The 19,179-nt window shown below is 48.9% G+C and overlaps 1 protein-coding gene across 3 annotated transcripts; it reads left to right on the top strand.

Annotated features, from left to right (window-relative positions):
* Positions 1-153: 153 nt before the first annotated feature.
* Positions 154-9,347, top strand: LOC142070952 (uncharacterized). 3 transcript variants are annotated; one of them, XM_075124954.1, is made up of 5 exons: positions 154-253; positions 5,589-5,875; positions 6,000-6,109; positions 7,821-8,223; positions 8,811-9,347. In XM_075124954.1, exons 4-5 carry the CDS (start codon positions 7,824-7,826, stop codon positions 9,059-9,061), a joined length of 651 nt encoding a protein of 216 aa, XP_074981055.1. In that variant the 5' UTR covers positions 154-253; positions 5,589-5,875; positions 6,000-6,109; positions 7,821-7,823; the 3' UTR covers positions 9,062-9,347. The 3 variants fall into 3 exon arrangements, with proteins under 3 accessions (XP_074981055.1, XP_074981054.1, XP_074981056.1); XM_075124953.1 differs by having other exon boundaries at positions 5,589-6,109; XM_075124955.1 differs by lacking the exon at positions 5,589-5,875 and having other exon boundaries at positions 156-253.
* The last annotated feature ends 9,832 nt before the right edge of the window (positions 9,348-19,179 follow it).

The following is a 19,179-nucleotide window of genomic DNA, read 5'->3' as shown; positions in this document are numbered from 1 at the left end:
AGGGCCACCCGGTGACTGTAGCTCCCGGCATGCAATACACCTTCCTCTGCCAATCGGGGGTGTCAGACGCGGAAACTACAACTCCCAGCATGCAATGCTCTGTGTGCTGGGAACTGTAGGCCTTTCCATACTGCCCCACTGCATACTGGGAACTGTAGTCCGAGGCTGTGGCCACGCAAAGGTCAGAGGCAGGGTAGGAGCTGCTCCCGGAGGCACGTGGGCTTCTCGCCACTTTCTCATTTATCCCCTGCCGGTAAAGTTAATATTTGCATTAGCACCAGCCACCAGTATCCAAGATCAGGAGGCGCATTGCCAGGAGATGGAGGGACGTGGTTATTCCCCTCTATTGGGCACTGGCTAGGCTGTTCTCAGTTGTGGCAGCTGACAGCACCAGGAGCAATGGTCTCAAGTTGCTGGGGGAGGTCTAGGTTGTGTAAGCAGAGTCAGGATGAGGCCACCCTGACATCTGGTGGTGAGGTGTGGCAAGTCGTGGAAAAGAACTTCAGGGGCTGACCTCATTTGCATAGGCACACCCACCCCGCCTAGAATGAGGCCATAGCTGCCCAAATGGTCACTTTGGCTGCTGTGGGATCCCCAGTGTCTCTGTTATTGGGGCAGGAAGAATAAATTGTTATTACCTTGATTATGGGAATCAAGGACAGTGGAACTGCACTTGGCCTTTTGTCATGATGGAGGGACTCTCCATCAACTAAGTAGCACTTGCTAGGCAAGGGATGTGGGTTCCAAAACTCTGTGAATTGAGAGAGGCTGGGGATAGGTAATAATATTTGGTGGCATGGGGCCCTAATGCAGGCTTTACATGCTAATTGTGCTGTCTCTTGTCTCTACTGTGGACTATCAGAGCTAATTTTGATTCTATTAGGAGTCTAGTTACAGGCTGTTAAGCTGAATTTACTTTACACTAGCACTGAGGCTCCATTACTACAAGCTAAAATTGCAAAAGAAGTAAACTTACTAAGAGCCGAAATCATGGAGTGTTGTGTTAAGTAGTGGGGGAGCCTGAAGACATATGGTGGAGCAGTTTGTGGGGTGCCTGGGGCAGCTCATGGGGGCCTTATTGGGATCCAGGAAGTGGGTGGGTGAAGCCCCATGGAGAGGTGGGACAATCAGCTTTGGGCCATGAAAGGTGCCCCTTACACACACACCCCCCGCCCCCCCATCTCCACCCAGGTTGGGAGGTAAAACTCTGCAGATAAACTTTTGAACTCTGGGGCTGAACCAGGATCACAGACTTTTGGGTCATGGGACTTTGGGTGATTTTGGGTTGATGGATTCAAGAACCAAAGGGAAAGGACACATCCCAATTTGCTTGGCGTGGGGTTTTTTGGGGTTTTTTTTGCTCATGGGTTGTGTTATGAATCCTGTTGGTGGTGTTTCCCCAACATAATGCCACATTGTTTCTCTCTGTTATTAAAAGGCTTTTGCTACACTCAGACTATGTGCTTGCGAGAGGGGAAGTATTGCCTCTTGGAGGCGCCCAGCGGGGGTGATATATATTTGTCACAGGTCACTGGGTGGGGACTCGAGCCGGTTTTGCATTGTGTTATTGGAATGGAACTCCTAGATACTGAACCCGGCCCTTGTTGCTGCCAACTCTGACAGGCAGAAGGGTTACAGTTGGATATTAGGAAACACTCTTTCACTAGAAGGATGTTAGGAAACACTCTTTCACTAGAAGGATGGTGAAGCACTGAAATGGGTTACCTACAGAGGTAGTGGAATCTGCATCCTTAGAGGTATTTAAGGCCCTGGCTGGGATAATTTAATTGGTGTTGGTCCTGCTTTGTGCAGGGGGTTAGACTAGGTGACCTCCTGAGGTCTCTTCCAACCCTCATCTTCTATGATCAGGAGCCCAAGCATCACCATGTGCACAGGTAGGGAGGGAACTTTAGCTTAGTGCAGGGGTTCTCAAACCTCTTTCTGAGGGCCTCCCCCACCCACCCACCCACCTATGCTATAAAAACTCCACAGCCCACCTGTGCCACAACAGCTGGTTTTCTGCTTATAGAAGCCAGGACCACCATTAGGGGATAGCAAGCAGTGCAATTGCCTGGAGCCCCATGCCACAGGGGCTTCCACGAAACTAAGTTGTTTTGGCTTCAGCCCCTGGTGGCAGGGCTCAGATTCCCAAGGTTCAGCCCCATGCAGCAGGACTTTAGCTTTCTACCCTGAGCCCCAGTGAGTCTACCCTGGTCCTGCTTAGTGGACCCCCTGAAACCTGTTTGAGGCTCCCCCAAGGGGCCCCGGACCTCTGATTGAGGGTGTGTGGGGGGGCTCCTGCAGGCTGCAGCAGATGCATGCAGGCGGCAGCCCCAATGCACACCTCTGCTCCCCCCGTCGCCGCGCTTGGGCTCTGTGGTTGTCGGGGGGGCTGTCAGGGAGCAGGGGTGTGGAGAGGGGTTGGGACAGGCAGGAGACGGGAGGGTTAGACGGGTCAGGAGTTCTGGGGGTCCTGTCAGGGGGTGGGGGTATGGAGAGAGGTCGGAGCAGGCAGGGAGCAGGGGGGGTTGGATGGGTCGGGAGTTCTGGGGGAGCTGTCAAGCGGTGGGGGTGTGGAGAGGGGTCGGGGCGGGCAGGCAGGGGACAGAGGGGGTTAGATGGGTTGGGAGTTCTAGGGGTCCTGTCAGGGGGCGGGGAGTGGTTGGATGGGGCGTGGGAGTCCCAGGGGTCTGTCTGGGGGCGGGGGTGTGGATAAGGGTTGTGACAGTCAGGGGACAGGTAGGGAGTAGGGTTCTAGGGGGGCAGTTGCGTGGGGAGGGTCTCAGGAGGGGGCAGTCAGGGGACAAGGAACAGGGAGGCTTAGGTAGGGGGTGGGGTTCTGGGGGGAAGTTAGGGGCAGGGGTCCCAGGAGGGGTTGTTAGTGCAGGGGTTCTCAAACCTCTTTCTGAGGGCCTCCCCCACCCACCCATGCTATAAAAACTCCACAGCCCACCTGTGCCAGTCAGGGGGTGGGAAATGGGAAGGAGTGGATGGGGGTGGGGCTAGGGTGGGGCTCTTCCCCCTCCCCTCTTTTATATTGTTGAAATATGGTAACCCTGGGGGGGGGCGCATGATGGCATAAGAATAAGATCCCTTTCTGAGCTTGGATAGTACCAGAAACCCATTTGTGGTCACTCTGTAAACTCAAGTGTAACCCGTCTGCCAGGTGGGGCCAGCAGCAACTAGGGCTGGGTTCAGTATCTAAGGGTTCCTTTTCAACAATACAACACAAAATCGGCACAAGCCACCACACAGTGACCTGGAACAATTACACACCACCCCCTGGATGCCTCTAAGAGGCAATACTTCCCCTCTTGCAAGCACAGAGTCTGAGTGTAGCAAAAGCTTTTACTAAAAGGAGGGAATTAACTCAGTATTAATTTGGGAAAACACCACAACTAGGGCTCATAAACACAAGCCATGAGCAAAAGACCCACCCCCAAGTAAGTTGGGCAGTGTTCTTTTCCCCTCAGGGTCTTAAGTCCAGCAACCCAAAAGTCCCTTTAACGTGTCCATCCCTTCTCTGTACCCCACTCACAGTTGCTGTCCTTGGCCAGTGCAGCCCCAGAGTTCAGAGGTTCATCTGCAGAGTTCACCTCCCATCCTGTATGGAAGGCAGGGGGAGGGGTAAGGAGGCACCTGCTGCATTGCTCGGGTACTCATTCATTGCCCCAACGGCTGATTGCCACGCCCCTGCAACCACCTCTGGCAGCATAAAACTCTCGGATAGGCTTAAGTGGCACTATGGTGCTGCAAAGGCCTCACACTGGTCTGCTGCATGGGCTGAATTTCACCCTCCTTGGGAAAACCCAGTGCTAGCAGACATCCCCAAAGCTGGGTGAGCAATCTGCAACACCAGCAAGTGGCAGGGGAGCCCCTCTGCTGGGTGCGTTCAGCAGCTGGGTTTGTCGTCTGTCGCTCTTAGGAAAATAACACTGGTTTATGCAAAGGGCTCTGCTCTGGCCCTCTCTACTAGCTTCTCTTCTGGCTGCTTGCCATGTCTCTCCACCAGCCACCCTGCTGGTCGCACCTCTCTGCCAGCTGCCCACTCATCAAGATGTCTTCAGGCCCCCCCCCACAAACACACACTTAACAGCTCTCAATGATTTCAGCTGTTGTGGTGGAGCTTCACTGCTGGTGCACACTGGGCAGTCTCTTGCAATAGAGACACTGTCCCAAAGTAGGTCTAATACTTAGACCTAGATATCAGTGATTTCAGCTCTGCAGCATGTAACAAGACTCTCAGTTGGTCTAAATTAGCTCTTTTATTATATCATGGAGAGAGAAAAAAGCAAATGGTGTCCAGGACCCACACCACCCAATACAAATACCCATCCCCACCTTCTCTCAACTCACTTGGGCTTTGAGACCCATGTACAATGACCAGAGAGCAAGTATGCAAAATCAGGATGGGGGTAATAGGAGCCTATATAAGAAAAAGACCCCAAAATCAGGTCCGTCCTGATAAAATCAGGACATCTGGTCACCCTAAACCCATGTCTCCTGCCTAGCAAGTGCTGTTCAGTTGAGGGTGAGTTCCTCCATTGGGGTATGCCAGGTACGGTTTTGCTATCCTCGGTTCACACAACTAAGGATAGCAACCCTTTCTTACTCCTGCCCCAATAACAAGGAAATTGGGGATCCAACAGCAGCTGTAAGTGATCATTTGGGCAAGCAGTCCCATTATGCTTAGCACCTAGGCAGGGAAGGTGTATCCATGCAAATGAGATCAGCTTCTGAAGTCTTCTTCCCACAGCTCACCACTAGATGTCTGTTTACATAAGCAAGAACATGTCTCATCCATAACTCTCTAACTGACAAGTGTCCAGAGTCCCTTGCTTGATCAGTCTGCTTGTTGATTACCTCTCTTCACAGATCAGATTTTAACAAATCCAGGCAAGATCAGAAGTTGTGTCCTAGGAAGAAACTTTCATGTGACTGGTTTGGTGTTGCATGTGCAACATTTCAATACGCAAACAAGAAGTTTGCATGTTTGGCCTATAATGAACCTGATTGTTCTGTTGAAGCTCCGAAAGCTTGTTTCATGGTTTGATTAAAGTGTTCTGTGAAGCCACTTGTTGCAGGATGGTACAGTGCAGATGTAACATGATTTGATGCCATTACTTTTCATGAAAGCTTGGAAATCTGCTGAAACAAATTGTGGATCATTGTCACTTACAACATGTCCTGGCAGTCCCATGTGAGCAAAAGGGCTTGGTAGAACTTGTATGATACTTGCAGATGTTGTGGATGACATGCAGAAAACTTCAGTATCTAAGGGTTCCACTTAGACTATCAGTCCACTACTACTAGAAAATTTGTACCCAAGAATGTTTCAGTGACACGCAGATTAATTTGTTCCTAGGGAGCAGACAGACAGTTCCAAGGATGAAGTGTTGCCAGTCATATTGTGCACCCTCTGACAGCCAGAACAGAATTCTCCATGTCAGACAACCTTGAACAATTGTGATTTCATTCCTCCAATGGAAGAATAGCTTTAAGCTCTACACTTGTTCTGTCTTCCAGTCTTTTAAGATAGCTTCATATACCTCTGCTAAAGTTATGTCTTTGCTTGTTTCTTGTTTCAGAATTGCCTGACTAATAGGAAGTATGCTAATTTGTGCCACATTGAACATATTAACAGCTGTAGTCCATTTCCAGCATTTCCCTTTCTGAAGCAACTGATTCAGTGGGTACAACTGTTGCCAGGTTTTGCAAGAATTTATGGTAATAGTTAATGAACTCAGTGACTGAACAAACCTCTGTTATGGCTTCAACTTTCTCCGGTGTCTTATGCACAGTCCTTCAGCATCTGTGATGCGTCCACAATATGTAACTAGTTCCTCGAAGACCTCACATTTGTCTGGATTCACCTGTAAGCCATATTCTTCCAACTTTTTGAAAACTTGTACCAGATTCTTCAAATGATCCTCGTCACTGGATCTGGTGACAATGTCATCTAAGTAACAGCTACAGCTTGATCTATTTCCCTCTGCCAGACTTCCAGGATGGATGCCACTCCAAATACTAGTCGGTTATACTGGAACAAGCCTTTGTCAGTGATGATGGAGAGGAATTTCCTCAACCCTTCCTCTACTTCCATTTGCAGGTAAGCCTGAGCTAAATCCAGTTTGATAATTTCTTCACTTTGGCCAGCAGTAAGAAAATACCTTCAGTGCAAGGTAAGGGGTATTGTTAAGTATGGTAAGGTAAGAGTATGGGATTAATGGTCACCTTAAAATCACCACAAACCCTGACTGCACCATTTTTCTTCATGACAGGAACAATGGGAATCACCCATTCATTCCAGTCAGTCGTGGTTAGTATGCCCATACCATCCAGACATTCCAGCTTCTTGTCAGCTGCATCTCTGATAGCAAGTGCTATTTGTCAAGCCTTGAAGAACTGAGAGTTTGCTCCTTCTGTCAGGATGATCATAAAGTCATAGGACTGGAAGGGACCTTGAGAGGTCATCTAGTCCAGTCCCCTGCACTCCTGGCAGGACTAAGTATTATTTAGACCAGGGATCGGCAACCTTTGGCATGCGGCCTGTCAGGGAAATCCGCTGGTGGGCCGGGACAGTTTGTTTACCTGCAGCGTCCACAGGTTTGGCTGATTGCAGCTCCCACTGGTCGTGGTTCACCGTTCCAGCCAATGGGGCTGCAGGAAGCAGCAGCTAGCACATCCCGCGGCCTACGCCGCTTCCCGCAGCCCCCACTGCTGGGGAACAGTATTCTGCACCAGGCCTGTATCAGCTCCCACCCTCATTCTCAGCACAGCCGCACTTGCTTACAGGCTCTTGGTGCTGGAGGACAGTTAAACCAGCAGCTGTGTATGAGCCCTACTGCTTCGTCACCATTGTTGGATCTGTTATGTCTGGACTCAGGAACCTGCTGATTAAGACACAGGCAGAGAGCTAAATAACCTACTTTTTTATTCAACTGATGCATTGTTTCTTGCTCCACCACACGCTGCTACTCCACTACAGGGGATCTTGATACATAAAGATGCCCTCTAGTGGTTAGCAAGGAATATGCACAATTACATTACAGACCTTACAGGAATCAGCAGGTGTGCTCCCCCAACTGGAATTTTTTTTAGTTACAAACTCCAAAATATGTGAGTTCATGTTGTTTGCAAAGCATAAGGTCATATTTAGGCCCTGATCTTGCCCTGTGTCCATGCAGAGCCCTACTGAAATCCTAGACTGCACTCTTTAAAAAAGTGTGAGCATGAATGAGCCTCTGCACTGCAGGAAAGGACAGAGGGCACTGGGAAACAATACACTTAGCCCTGGTCTACACTAGGACTTTAGGTTGAATTTAGCAGTGTTAAATCAATGTAAACCTGCACCCGTCCACACGATGAAGCCCTTTTTTTCGACTTAAAGGGCTCTTAAAATTGATTTCCTTATTCCACCCCCGACGAGGGGATTAGCGCTTAAATCGGCCTTGCCGGGTTGAATTTGGGGTACTGTGGACACAGTTTGACGGTATTGGCCTCCGGGAGCTATCCCAGAGTGCTCTATTGTGACCGCTCTGGACAGCACTCTCAACTCAGATGCACTGGCCAGGTAGACAGGAAAAGAACTGCGAACTTTTGAATCTCATTTCCTGTTTGTGCAGCGTGGCAAGCTGCAGGTGACCATGCAGAGCTCATCAGCAGAGGTGACCATGATGGAGTCCCAGAATCGCAAAAGAGCTCCAGCATGGACTGAACGGGAGGTACGGGATCTAATCGCTGTATGGGGAGAGGAATCCGTGCTATCAGAACGCCGTTCCAGTTTTTGAAATGCCAAAACCTTTGTCAAAATTTCCCAGGGCATGAAGGACAGAGGCCATGACAGGGACCCGAAGCAGTGCCACGTGAAACTTAAGGAGCTGAGGCAAGCCTACCAGAAAACCAGAGAGGCGAACGGCCGCTCCGGGTCAGAGCCCCAAACATGCTGCTTCTATGATGAGCTGCATGCCATTTTAGGAGGTTCAGCCACCACTACCCCAGCCGTGTTGTTTGACTCCTTCAATGGAGATGGAGGCAACATGGAAGCAGGTTTTGGGGATGAAGAAGATGATGATGAGGTTGTAGATAGTTCACAGCAAGCAAGCGGAGAAATCGGTTTTCCCGACAGCCAGGAACTGTTTCTCACCCTGGACCTGGAGCCAGTACCCCCCGAACCCACCCAAGGCTGCCTCCTGGACCCGGCAGGCGGAGAAGGGACCTCCGGTGAGTGTACCTTTTAAAATACTATACATGGTTTAAAAGCAAGCATGTGAAAGTATTAATTTGCCCTGGCATTCGCGGCTCTCCTGGATGTACTCCCAAAGCCTTTGCAAAAGGTTTTTGGGGAGGGCAGCCTCATTGCGTCCTCCATGGTAGGACACTTTACCGCTCCAGGCCAGTAACACGTTCTCAGGAATCATTGTACAACAAAGCATTGCAGTGTATGTTTGCTGGCGTTCAAACAACATCCGTTCTTTATCTCTCTGTGTTATCCTCAGGAGACTGAGATATCATTCATGGTCACCTGGTTGAAATAGGGTGCTGTTCTTCAGGGGACACTCAGAGGTGCCCATTCCTGTTGGGCTGTTTGCCTGTGGCTGAACAGAAATGTTCCCCGCTGTTAGCCACGGGGAGGGGGGAGGGTTGAGGGGGTAGCCACACGGCGAGGGAGGCAAAATGCGACCTTGTAATGAAAGCACATGTGCTATGTATGTAATGTTAACAGCAAGGTTTACCCTGAAAGAGTGTAGCCACTGTTTTATAAAATGTGTCTTTTTAAATACCCCTGTCCCTTTTTTTTTCTCCACCAGCTGCATGTGTTTCAATGATCACAGGATCTTCTCCTTCCCAGAGGCTAGTGAAGATTAGAAAGAAAAAAAAACGCACTCATGATGAAATGTTCTCTGAGCTCATGCTGTCCCCTCACACTGACAGAGCACAGACGAATGCATGGAGGCAAATAATGTCAGAGTGCAGGAAAGCACAAAGTGACCGGGAGGAGAGGTGGCGGACTGAAGAGAGTAAGTGGCAGGCTGAAGACAGGGCTGAAGCTCAAATGTGACGGCAGTGTGATGAGAGGAGGCAGGATTCAATGCTGAGGCTGCTGGAGGATCAAACCAGTATGCTCCAGTGTCTGGTTGAGCTGCAGCAAAGGCAGCTGGAGCACAGACTGCCACTACAGCCCCTGTGTAACCAACCGCCCTCCTCCCCAAGTTCCATAGCCTCCACACCCAGACGCCCAAGAACGCGGTGGGGGGCCTTCGGCCAACCAGCCACTCCACCACAGAGGATTGCCCAAAAAACAGGAGGCTGGCATTCAATAAATTTTAAAGTTGTAAACTTTTAAAGTGCTGTGTGGCATTTTCCTTCCCTCCTCCACCATCCCTCCTGGGCTACCTTGGTAGTCATCCCCCTATTTGTGTGATGAATGAATAAAGAATGCATGAATGTGAAGCAACAATGACTTTATTGCCTCTGCAAGTGGTGATCGAAGGGAGGAGGGGAGGGTGGTTAGCTTACAGGGAAGTAGAGTGACCCAACGGGCGGGGGGGGTTCATCAAGGAGAAACAAACAGAACTTTTACACCGTAGCCTGGTCAGTCATGAAACTGGTTTTCAAAGTTTCTCTGATGCGTACTGCGCCCTCCTGTGCTCTTCTAACCACCCTGGTGTCTGGCTGCGCGTAACCAGCAGCCAGGCGATTTGCCTCAACCTCCCACCCCGCCATAAACGTTTCCCCCTTGCTCTCACAGATATTGTGGAGCGCACAGCAAGCAGTAATAACAGTGGGAATATTGGTTTCGCTTAGGTCTAAGCAAGTCAGTAAACTGCGCCAGCGCGCCTTTAAACGTCCAAATGCACATTCTACCACCATTCTGCACTTGCTCAGCCTGTAGTTGAACAGCTCCTGACTACTGTCCAGGCTGCCTGTGTACGGCTTCATGAGCCATGGCATTAAGGGGTAGGCTGGGTCCCCAAGGATAACTATAGGCATTTCAACATCCCCAACAGTTATTTTTCAGGTCTGGGAATAAAGTCCCTTCCTGCAGCTTTTGAAACAGACCAGAGTTCCTGAAGATGCGAGCGTCATGTACCTTTCCCAGCCATCCCACGTTGCTGTTGGTGAAACGTCCCTTGTGATCCACCAGAGATTGCAGCACTATTGAAAAATACCCCTTGCGGTTTATGTACTCGCCGGCTTGGTGCTCTGGTGCCAAGATAGGGATATGGGTTCCGTCTATGGCCCAACCACAGTTAGGGAATCCCATTGCAGCAAAGCCATCCACTATGACCTGCACATTTCCCAGCGTCACTACCCTTGATATCAGCAGATCTTTGATTGCGTGGGCTACTTGCATCACAGCAGCCCCCACAGTAGATTTGCCCAGTCCAAATTGATTCCCAACTGACCGGTAGCTATCTGGCGTTGCAAGCTTCCACAGGGCTATCGCCACTCGCTTCTCAACTGTGAGGGCTGCTCTCATCTTGGTATTCATGTGCTTCAGGGCAGGGGAAAGCAAGTCACAAAGTTCCATTAAAAGTGCCCTTACGCATGCGAAAGTTTCACAGCCACTGGGAATCGTCCCAGACCTGCAACACTATGCGGTCCCACCAGTCTGTGCTTGTTTCCCAAGCCCAGAATCAGCGTTCCACAGCATGAACCTGCCCCATTAGCACCATGATGCATGCATTGGCAGGGCCCATGCTTTGAGAGAAATCTGTGTCCATGTCCTGATCACTAACGTGACCACGCTGACATCGCCTCCTGGCCTGGTATCGCTCTGCCAGGTTCTGGTGCTGCATATACTGCTGGATAATGCGTATGGTGTTTAATGTGCTCCTAATTGCCAAAGTGAGCTGAGCGGCCTCCATGCTTGCCTTGGTATGGGGTCTGCACAGAAAAAAGGCGCGGAACGATTGTCTATCTTTGCTCTGACGGAGGGAGGGGCGACTGACGACATGGCTTACAGGGTTGGCTTACAGGGAATTAAAATCAACAAAGGGGGTGGCTTTACATCAATGAGTATTTCAGGCAGGACTTTATGGAGGGTTCCAATAAGAAATGGTGCACCTACGTAATTGTTCTTATTGGAGCAAGAAGGTTAGCCTGGCCTCTGATTGATACATGGCTAGATTTACCTCGCTGCACCTTCTCTGTGAGTGACTGCAGTGTGACCTAGAGGAATGAGTCCCCTAGACGGGGGAAAGCAAATGAGTACAAAACAAATCTGGTCTATTTCTTGTTTTGATCCACTCCATCTATCTTTTACATCTTTGGCTGGCAGCAGACGGTGCAGAAGGATTGCAAGCCATCCACATCTCATGGCTGCTTGGCAGAAGATGGTGCAGTAGGATTGCTAGCCATCCTCATCTCTTGCCTGCCTGGCAGAAGATGGTATGTTAGGACTGCTAGCAATCCGTATCGCCTGCCTGCTCACCATAAGATGGTTCAATAGGACTGACTGCAGGACTAAAGAGAGTGACCTGGTCAAGTCACTTCTAATGTAGTCCCTGCACCCATGTGTGGCCAGGAGCACCTCGGACATGACGATGACGGCTACCAGTCCTACTGCACCATCTGCTGCTACGAGGCAATGGGTTGATGCTGCTGTGTAGCAATGCAGTACCACGTCTGCCAGAACCCAGGAGACATACGGTGACGGTTACCTGAGCGGGCTCCATGCTTGCCGTGGTATGGCGTCTGCACAGGTAACTCAAGAAAAAAGGTGCGAAACGATTGTCTGCTGCTGCTTTCACGGAGGGAGGGAGGGAACAGGGGCCTGTCGATATGTACCCAGAACCACCCGCGACAATGTTTTAGCCCCATCAGGCATTGGGTCTCAACCCAGAATTCCAGTGGGGAGCGGAGACTGTGGGAACTGTGGGATAGCTACCCGCAGTACAACACTCCGGAAGTCGACTCTAGCCTCGGTACTGTGGAAGCACTCCGCCGAGTTAATGCACTTAATGCACTTAGAGCATTTTCTGTGAGGACACACACACTCGAATATATAAAAATGATTTCTAAAAAACCAACTTCTATAAATTCGACCTAATTTCGTAGTGTAGACATACCCTTAGTGGTATACCTGGAATCAGCCTGTAGCTGCTATAAAACAGAGGTGCTGTACCCAGAGTACATTAGTTTGAGGGTGTGCAGCTTCTTGCATCTTATGGAACATGCACACTCAGTTCCTACTCACTTTCTGGACTGCCAGGCACACTGCAGCTCAGCCCACAAGCAAAGCACCAGGGTCCAGCAAGTCCATTCAGAGCAAACAAGAGAAGGAAAGTGAGTAATCAAAATGGAATGTGGAGGTAGCCCAAACTACAATATGAAGTGTGAGACGCTCCCAGGAGCTACTCCAAGGGCAGCCAGTTGGCCAACAGCTTGGATTGCAGTATCCTCTAGAGTTCAGGGTTTCAGCCATTACTGTCTCCAAGGATACCAGCGTGGGCTGCAAAGTATCCATTTTGGAATGCAGACATTCCATCAGTTCATAGATAGCTCCTTTGTCTGGCAAATGATAGTAGAGAAGTAATTCCTGAGCACCGTGCAGGGGGCCTAGTAGCTTCCTGGACTGTTGGAGTCTGGAGTCATAAGTCAGACATAGAATAGCATTTTCCCCCTCCTCCCTTAGGCATTTTAAAGGCTCCAGGGTATTAATTACAGCAGTATGAAGTACAGCTTAAGAGGGTTCACAGGCCTTGTCAGCACTGGAAATTCTCCAATTTCAGCCATCTGTGGCCAGCCACCAATGCAGCTGCACCAGTACAAATCCCTACTGTAGGCAAGCAAAGCTGGTATACATCATGATGGTGCAGCTGACCCTGATTTCAAGCAGAGATAAAGCTGTACCAGTGCAAACAGTGCCTTTGCCTGTCTACAGTAGGGACTTTGCTCTGGTGCAGCAGTAATCCACATACCTCCTGGATGTGGTGTACGCTCCCATCTAGTGGCACCAAGACCACTTAGAGAAAGAGATTAATGAGTCTGCTCTACAGCCTTAGCTAAGAGCCATATGGAGTATAGACTCAAGCATTAAGATTCAGACGTCCCAGGTTCGATACCGCCTGCTGACAACTGGGGTCTGTCAGTGTTACACAGCTTCTCCAATGGCTGACCATCAATGGGTAAAATCCCATGTTGACAAGGCCTTAGCAGGTAAAAATGAACAACTGAAAAGCCTCAACTGCAAGCTTACTCCTTCAGTGGCCAGGTTTTTCTTTCAGTAGCAACCTGATTTTCAGAGTTGCTGAGTAACCACAGCTCAAGTCTGAAATCAGGTCATAAAATAGATTGACTCAAATAGCAGACAGGTTCCATTCCTCTTATAACAGAGTTCTCATGGACTTGTCACTGTGCCAAGAGGAGCCCTTACTTTTGACACATTTGAACAGTCACAACTGTGGTAGGGGGGAAAAGAGATATTATGATGTAACATAAAACATGAGAAGCTTGCTGAAAGCAGCTACCTATAGAAAAAGCAAAGTAGATGCTACTTCCCCAGTGAAAGCAGAGTATCTGCTGTGACTAGAGGTGCGAGCCCTATAGGGAGATTTCCTCAGTGGGAACGGAGCCTCCAAATTGTGTAAGTGGAATCTTCAATTAACTCTGAATTTTTATACCTTAAGGCAAGGTCAGGTCCCCACAATCTATCTTCATACATAACATTCTCATAAAAAGCTCTTGTTTTAAGGGCTGTCTACTGCCCTCACGCCCAAATGACTAGCTAACTGCAAGTTAGGGCTATAAAAAAAGTCAAACAGTCCTTCAGGACGGAGTCTCCATATCCAATCCCCTTTACTTAGACTGTAAGCTCCTTGAGACATGGGCTGTTTTGTTAAATATTTGTACCCCACCTAGCACTGTTGGGCCATGGTTTATGATTAGGGCTTCTAGACACTACCGCAATCCTACCACTAATAATAATAATTAAAGAAACCCAGCAATCAAAAATACCATGAGGTTAAGTGTCTGAAGTCAGCACTGTGACAGATATTGCACCCTCTGCAGTATTTTGGGAACCATTGTATTACATTTATGAATGGTTTATGTATGACTGTGTTCTACTCCATGGGGGAAGGTTACCACAGCTCCTGCAGGAACTAAAAACAATGGGGGGTGATTACCCCTGAGATTGTAATTGTAAACACTGCCAGAGAAGCTCCATGCCCTGGGCTGGATTGCTGGGTTTTATAGAGACTAGAAAACAAAGAAGGGGCTTTTGGTATAAAAGGCTGAACTTGAATTGATGCATGGCCACCTTTCTGATTCAGCAAACAGACAAGCCCTTCTGTTGAAGGGGGCACCCAACCCTTCTGGAAGGGTTGGAAAGACGTTGTCCTACTATGGCCCCTTGAAATGGATAGGTGACTCCAGGTATGTTTAGCGTGTATTTAAATCTGTTTGTTGTTCTTATTAGGTTTTCTCTCTAACGCTTTTACCTGAAGAATAAATGTGCTTAGAAAAAGTTGTGTGGTAGCTTGTAGCTACCAGCAGTACACTGGCCACAGCCCTTGGAGAGAATGCAATGCACATACTCTGGCCATTAGGCAGACTGGGTTGATGGGAATATCACAGTGTAAGGCAAGGAGCTGTACAGCCTTAAAACTCTGGGTCATAAGGGAGTGGGAGAAGGGTCCTTGCCCAGAGACAGATAATGGCTGGAGACCTGAGATCTGACTGGGTACTCCTGGACTGGACCATGGAAGGGGTTGGGGGGAATTACAGGTGCAGTTACCCTAAAACTGAGACACGTACTTCTAAAGATCTCTCACGCATTTGTAAGGTGCCTATGAGTTGGTATCAGAAGACATGAGAGGTTAATTACCCCTACAGTACCATGAGTTCTTTGAGATGTTTGTCCCTATGTATGCTCTGCCACAGAATGTGCGCATGCCTGTGCACTCTTGACCGGAGACTGTAAAGCTGTGTCCACGGCCACATGCCTGTGCAGAGCAGCTGTTTTTGATCCCATACGAGGGCACTCAGTTCCTTCTCAGCCATGAAGCCAGAGATTCTGGAGCAGAGGGGAAGGAGAGTGGGAGGTGGTGCACCCATCGAGACAAAACATCTCAAAGAACTCAAGTTACTATACAGGTAAATACCCTCTCCTTTGAGTATAAGCCCCTATGAGTCCTCCACTGTAGGAGCTTCCCAAGCAGTAATTCAGCATGGAGGTGGGTGCCTAGGAGGCAAATCCAAGTGAGATTGGAGGACTTGCATCATGAAATAGGTCAGTTGTGGTAGCAGGTAAGATAGCATAATGCTTGGCAAATATATGGATGGAGGACCAAGTTGCAGTTCTGCAGATTTCTGCTATAGGAACATCCTTCTGGAGGGCTATAGATGTGGACTGAGCCCTACTGGAGTGTGTGTTCCCTCTATGAGGCGCTTGTATTCCAGCAGTCTCATGTTAGGATGCAACCCAAGACCCACTTCAACAGTCTTGGCTTGGAAGTGGGCTGCCCTTTCATCCTTTCAGCAAAGGATACAAAGAATCTGGGAGAGGTCCTAAAGACTTTGGGTCTGTCTATGTGGAAGGAGAGAGCCCTTCTGACATCTAAAGTGTGTAGGCTAGAATCCTTTCTCAAGGAATGAGGCTTTGGATAGAACACTGGTACATGGATTTCCTGGTTAACATGGTGTTCCTTAGGGAGGAAGCAAGGATGGGGACGCAGCATGACCTTATCTGTGTAGAGGGCAGTGAACAGTGGGTCTGCCACGAGTGCACTGAGTTCTCCCATTTGTCTAGCTGAAGCAATAGTGATCAGGAATGAGTTCTTGAGGAAGACATGGAGGAGAGAACAGGTAGCCACTGGTTCAAAGAGAGGTTTCCTTAAGGCATTGAGAATGAACTTAAGGTCCCCTGGGGAGCAGGGTTCCATACAGGGGAAAACAAGTTGGGTAAGCCCTTAAAGAATCTGGTCATGGTAGGACAGGCAAAAACTGAGACCTCAGTGGGTGAGTGGAAGGCTATGATAGCTGGCAAGTGTATTCTAACTGAGCTCATTGACTGACCCTGTGTCTTTAAGTCCAACAAGTACTCTAAAGTCTTGAAGAGCGGAACTTCTGAGGCTGGAAAAGAGTAGGGAGAACACCAGGAAGGAAATGTTTCCACATCTGCCTGTAAATTCTGGAAGTTGTAGATTTCCCGCTAGATAAGAGGACTGTCTGGACATTGTCTGAACAAGTCAGCTCAGTACCCCAGAACCATCTAAGAACCATGCCTTCAGATTCAGAGACAAAGGGTTGGGACGGCTCATGGTGTCTGAGTTCTGTGACAAGAAATCCTTTCTGAGGGGAAGGCAGCAGTGCATAGTCACTGAGAGGCGAAGGAGGTTCAAGAACTACAGCTACCTCAGCCATGACATTGCTATGAGAATAAGCCTCACTCTTTCCTGTCTCTGTTTGATCAAGGTCTTGAGAATTAGTGGTAGAAGTGGGCAAGCATACAGCAGGACATGGGGCCATGGTGTTATCAGGGCAATTCCCAATGAATTGGGCCCGCATACTTCCTTGGAACGGAAAAGATGACATTTCATTTTGGTTGGGGTAGCAAAGAGCTCTTGGGAGATTCCAGCTTTGGCAGATGCTGTTGAGAGGACCTTTGTAAAGACCCTTGGGGCTGTGGAGAGCCTGAAGGGGAGAACTCAGTACTGGTAATGATATAAAATGGTTACTAACTTTTCTGTAACTGTTGTTCTTTGAGATGTGTTGCACACGTCCATTCCAATGTAGGTGCGTGCGTGCCCCAAGCACAGCTGTCTGATTACTTCCCCCTAGTGGTATCCTTTGGGTCAACTCCAGCACTATGGTGCTGCATGCTCATAGTGCCGGTAGAAAGGGCCCCGCTGACCTCGCTCCCCTTCAGTTTCTTCTTGCTGACCACCTCCAAAAGAGGGGATGGGGGGTGGGTTTTGGAATGGACATGTGCAACACATGTTGAAGAACAACAATTACAGAAAGGTTAGTAACCATTTTTATTTCTTCGAGTGCTTGAGCATGTCCATGTCAATGTAGGTGACTCACAAGCAGTTCAGGTGGGTTAAGAGTTCAAGGACAGGCTGACTACAAGACTGAGCGGCCAAAGCTTGCATCGTCTCTAGTCTGCTGTATAATGGCATAGCGTGTTGTGAATATGTGAACCGATGACCAGGTTGCTGCCCTACAGATGTCCTGAATCGGGACTTGCACTAGGAAAGCAGTGGAGGAAGCTTGAGACCTTGTGGCATGAGTCATTAGATTGGCTGAGAGCGAGTTGTTCATGAACTGTAACACAACTGGATACAAGAAGTAATCCACAATGAGATTCTCTGCACAGAGATGGGGAGACTTTTCATTCTTTCTGCTATCGCTATGAAGAGTTGAGTAGATCTGCAAAAAAGGTTTGGTCCTTTGTATGTAGAAAGCCAGGGCCCCATGAACATCCAACTAGTGGAGGCGCTGTTCCTCTCTATTTGCATGTGGCTTAGGGTAGAAACCTGGCAGGAAGATTGCTTGACTGCAATGGAATTGTGAGATGATCTCTGGAAGGAACAATGGGTTTGGTCAAAACTGGACTTTGTCCTAGAAAAAAAGACCGTATATGGAAGCACTGATGTGAGGGCTTGGATCGCTGAAACTCTTCTGGACGAAGCGATAGCCAGAAAGGTGTAATAACGAGCATGTTGTTATGGTTCAAATGGGGGCTCTAAGTTTTGACAGAATGAGGTTCAGGTCCCAGAGGGGATGAGATCTCTAACCTGGGGGTACACCCTCTCCAGGCCTTTGAGGAACCAGATGACCACCTTGGGAGAAGATAGAACAGTTGTCCATCTTGGGATGGAAGGCAGAGATGGCTGCTAGGTAGACCTTGACAGAAGAGAGGGCTAGATCTTGTTTCAGCAGTAGCAGGTACTCCAGAATGAGCTGCGGAGATGACTGTGAAGGTGGAATTTTATGTTGGGAGTACCACATGGAGAATCGCTGATGTAAGCAGAGTCAGAATGAGCTCTACCTTGACATCTGGTGGTGAGCTGTGGAAAAGAACTTCAGGGGCTGATCTAGTTTGCATGGGCACAACTTTTGCATGGCTTAGAATGATGGGACTGCTTACCCAAATGGTCACTTTGGCTGCTGTGGGATCCCCAGTCTCTTTGTTATTGGGGCAAGAGTAATAAAATGTTGTTATCCTGGTTATGTGAATTAAGGACAGTAGAACTGTACTTGGCATTTTATGATGGACAGACTCACCCTCAACTAAGTAGCACTCACTAGGCAAGGGACATGGGTTCCCAAGCCCAGTGAATTGAGGGGTTGGGTATAGGTACTTAGTAGTGTATGCCTCTTCTGATAGCCCTCAACATCACTTTAACTGCCTTCTCTCTCCACAGTGTAATAAAAGTGCTCATATTGACTCTGTTAGGAGTCTTGTGTGCTGTAGAGCTGAAATCACTGATTCCTAGGTCAAAGTATTAGACCTAGTTTGGGCTAGTGGTTCTGAGTGTGCTAGTACTGAGGCTGCCCTACTAACAGCTGAAATCACTGAGAGCTGTGTTAAGTTGGGGGGGGGGGGGGGGGCTGAAGACACGTTGCTTAGCAGTGTGGCTGGTGGAGAGGTGTGGCAATTGGTTGACTGGAGCAGTGGTGCATGTAAGGTGCCCCTCTATCTCCCCTCCCCTTCCACTCAGGCTGGGAGGTAAACTCTACAGATGAACTTCTGAACTCTGGGGCTGCACTGACCAAGGATAGAAAACTGTGGGAAGGGTGACTTTTGGGTTGCTGGACTCAAGAACCACTCTGGATGCTGCACTGACCAAAGGACAGAAACGGTGGGGTGGCTATTGGGTTGCTGGACTTAAGACCCTGAGGAGAAAAGGACACTTGCTTGGGGGTGGGTTTTTTGCTCATGGTTTATGTTATGAATCCTGTTTGTGGTGTTTTCCCACATAATGCCACATTGTTTCCCTCCTTTATTAAAAGGCTTTTGCTACACTCAGGCTCTGTGCTTGCGAGAGAGGAAGCATTGCCTCTTAGAGGTGCCCAGGGGGGTGGAATGTAATTGTCCCAGGTCACTGGGTGGGGGATCAAGCCGGTTTTGCCTTGTGTTATTGAAAAGGAACCCCTAGATACTGAACCCAGTCCTTGTTGCTGCTAACTCTGACAGGCAGAAGGGTTACACTTCCATTTGCAAGG

Source organism: Caretta caretta, chromosome 2, assembly GCF_965140235.1.
Source record: "Caretta caretta isolate rCarCar2 chromosome 2, rCarCar1.hap1, whole genome shotgun sequence".
NCBI lineage: Eukaryota > Metazoa > Chordata > Testudines > Cheloniidae > Caretta > Caretta caretta.
The sequence above is the reverse complement of the archived record's forward strand: the minus strand, read 5'-3'. Positions and strand labels throughout refer to the sequence as shown.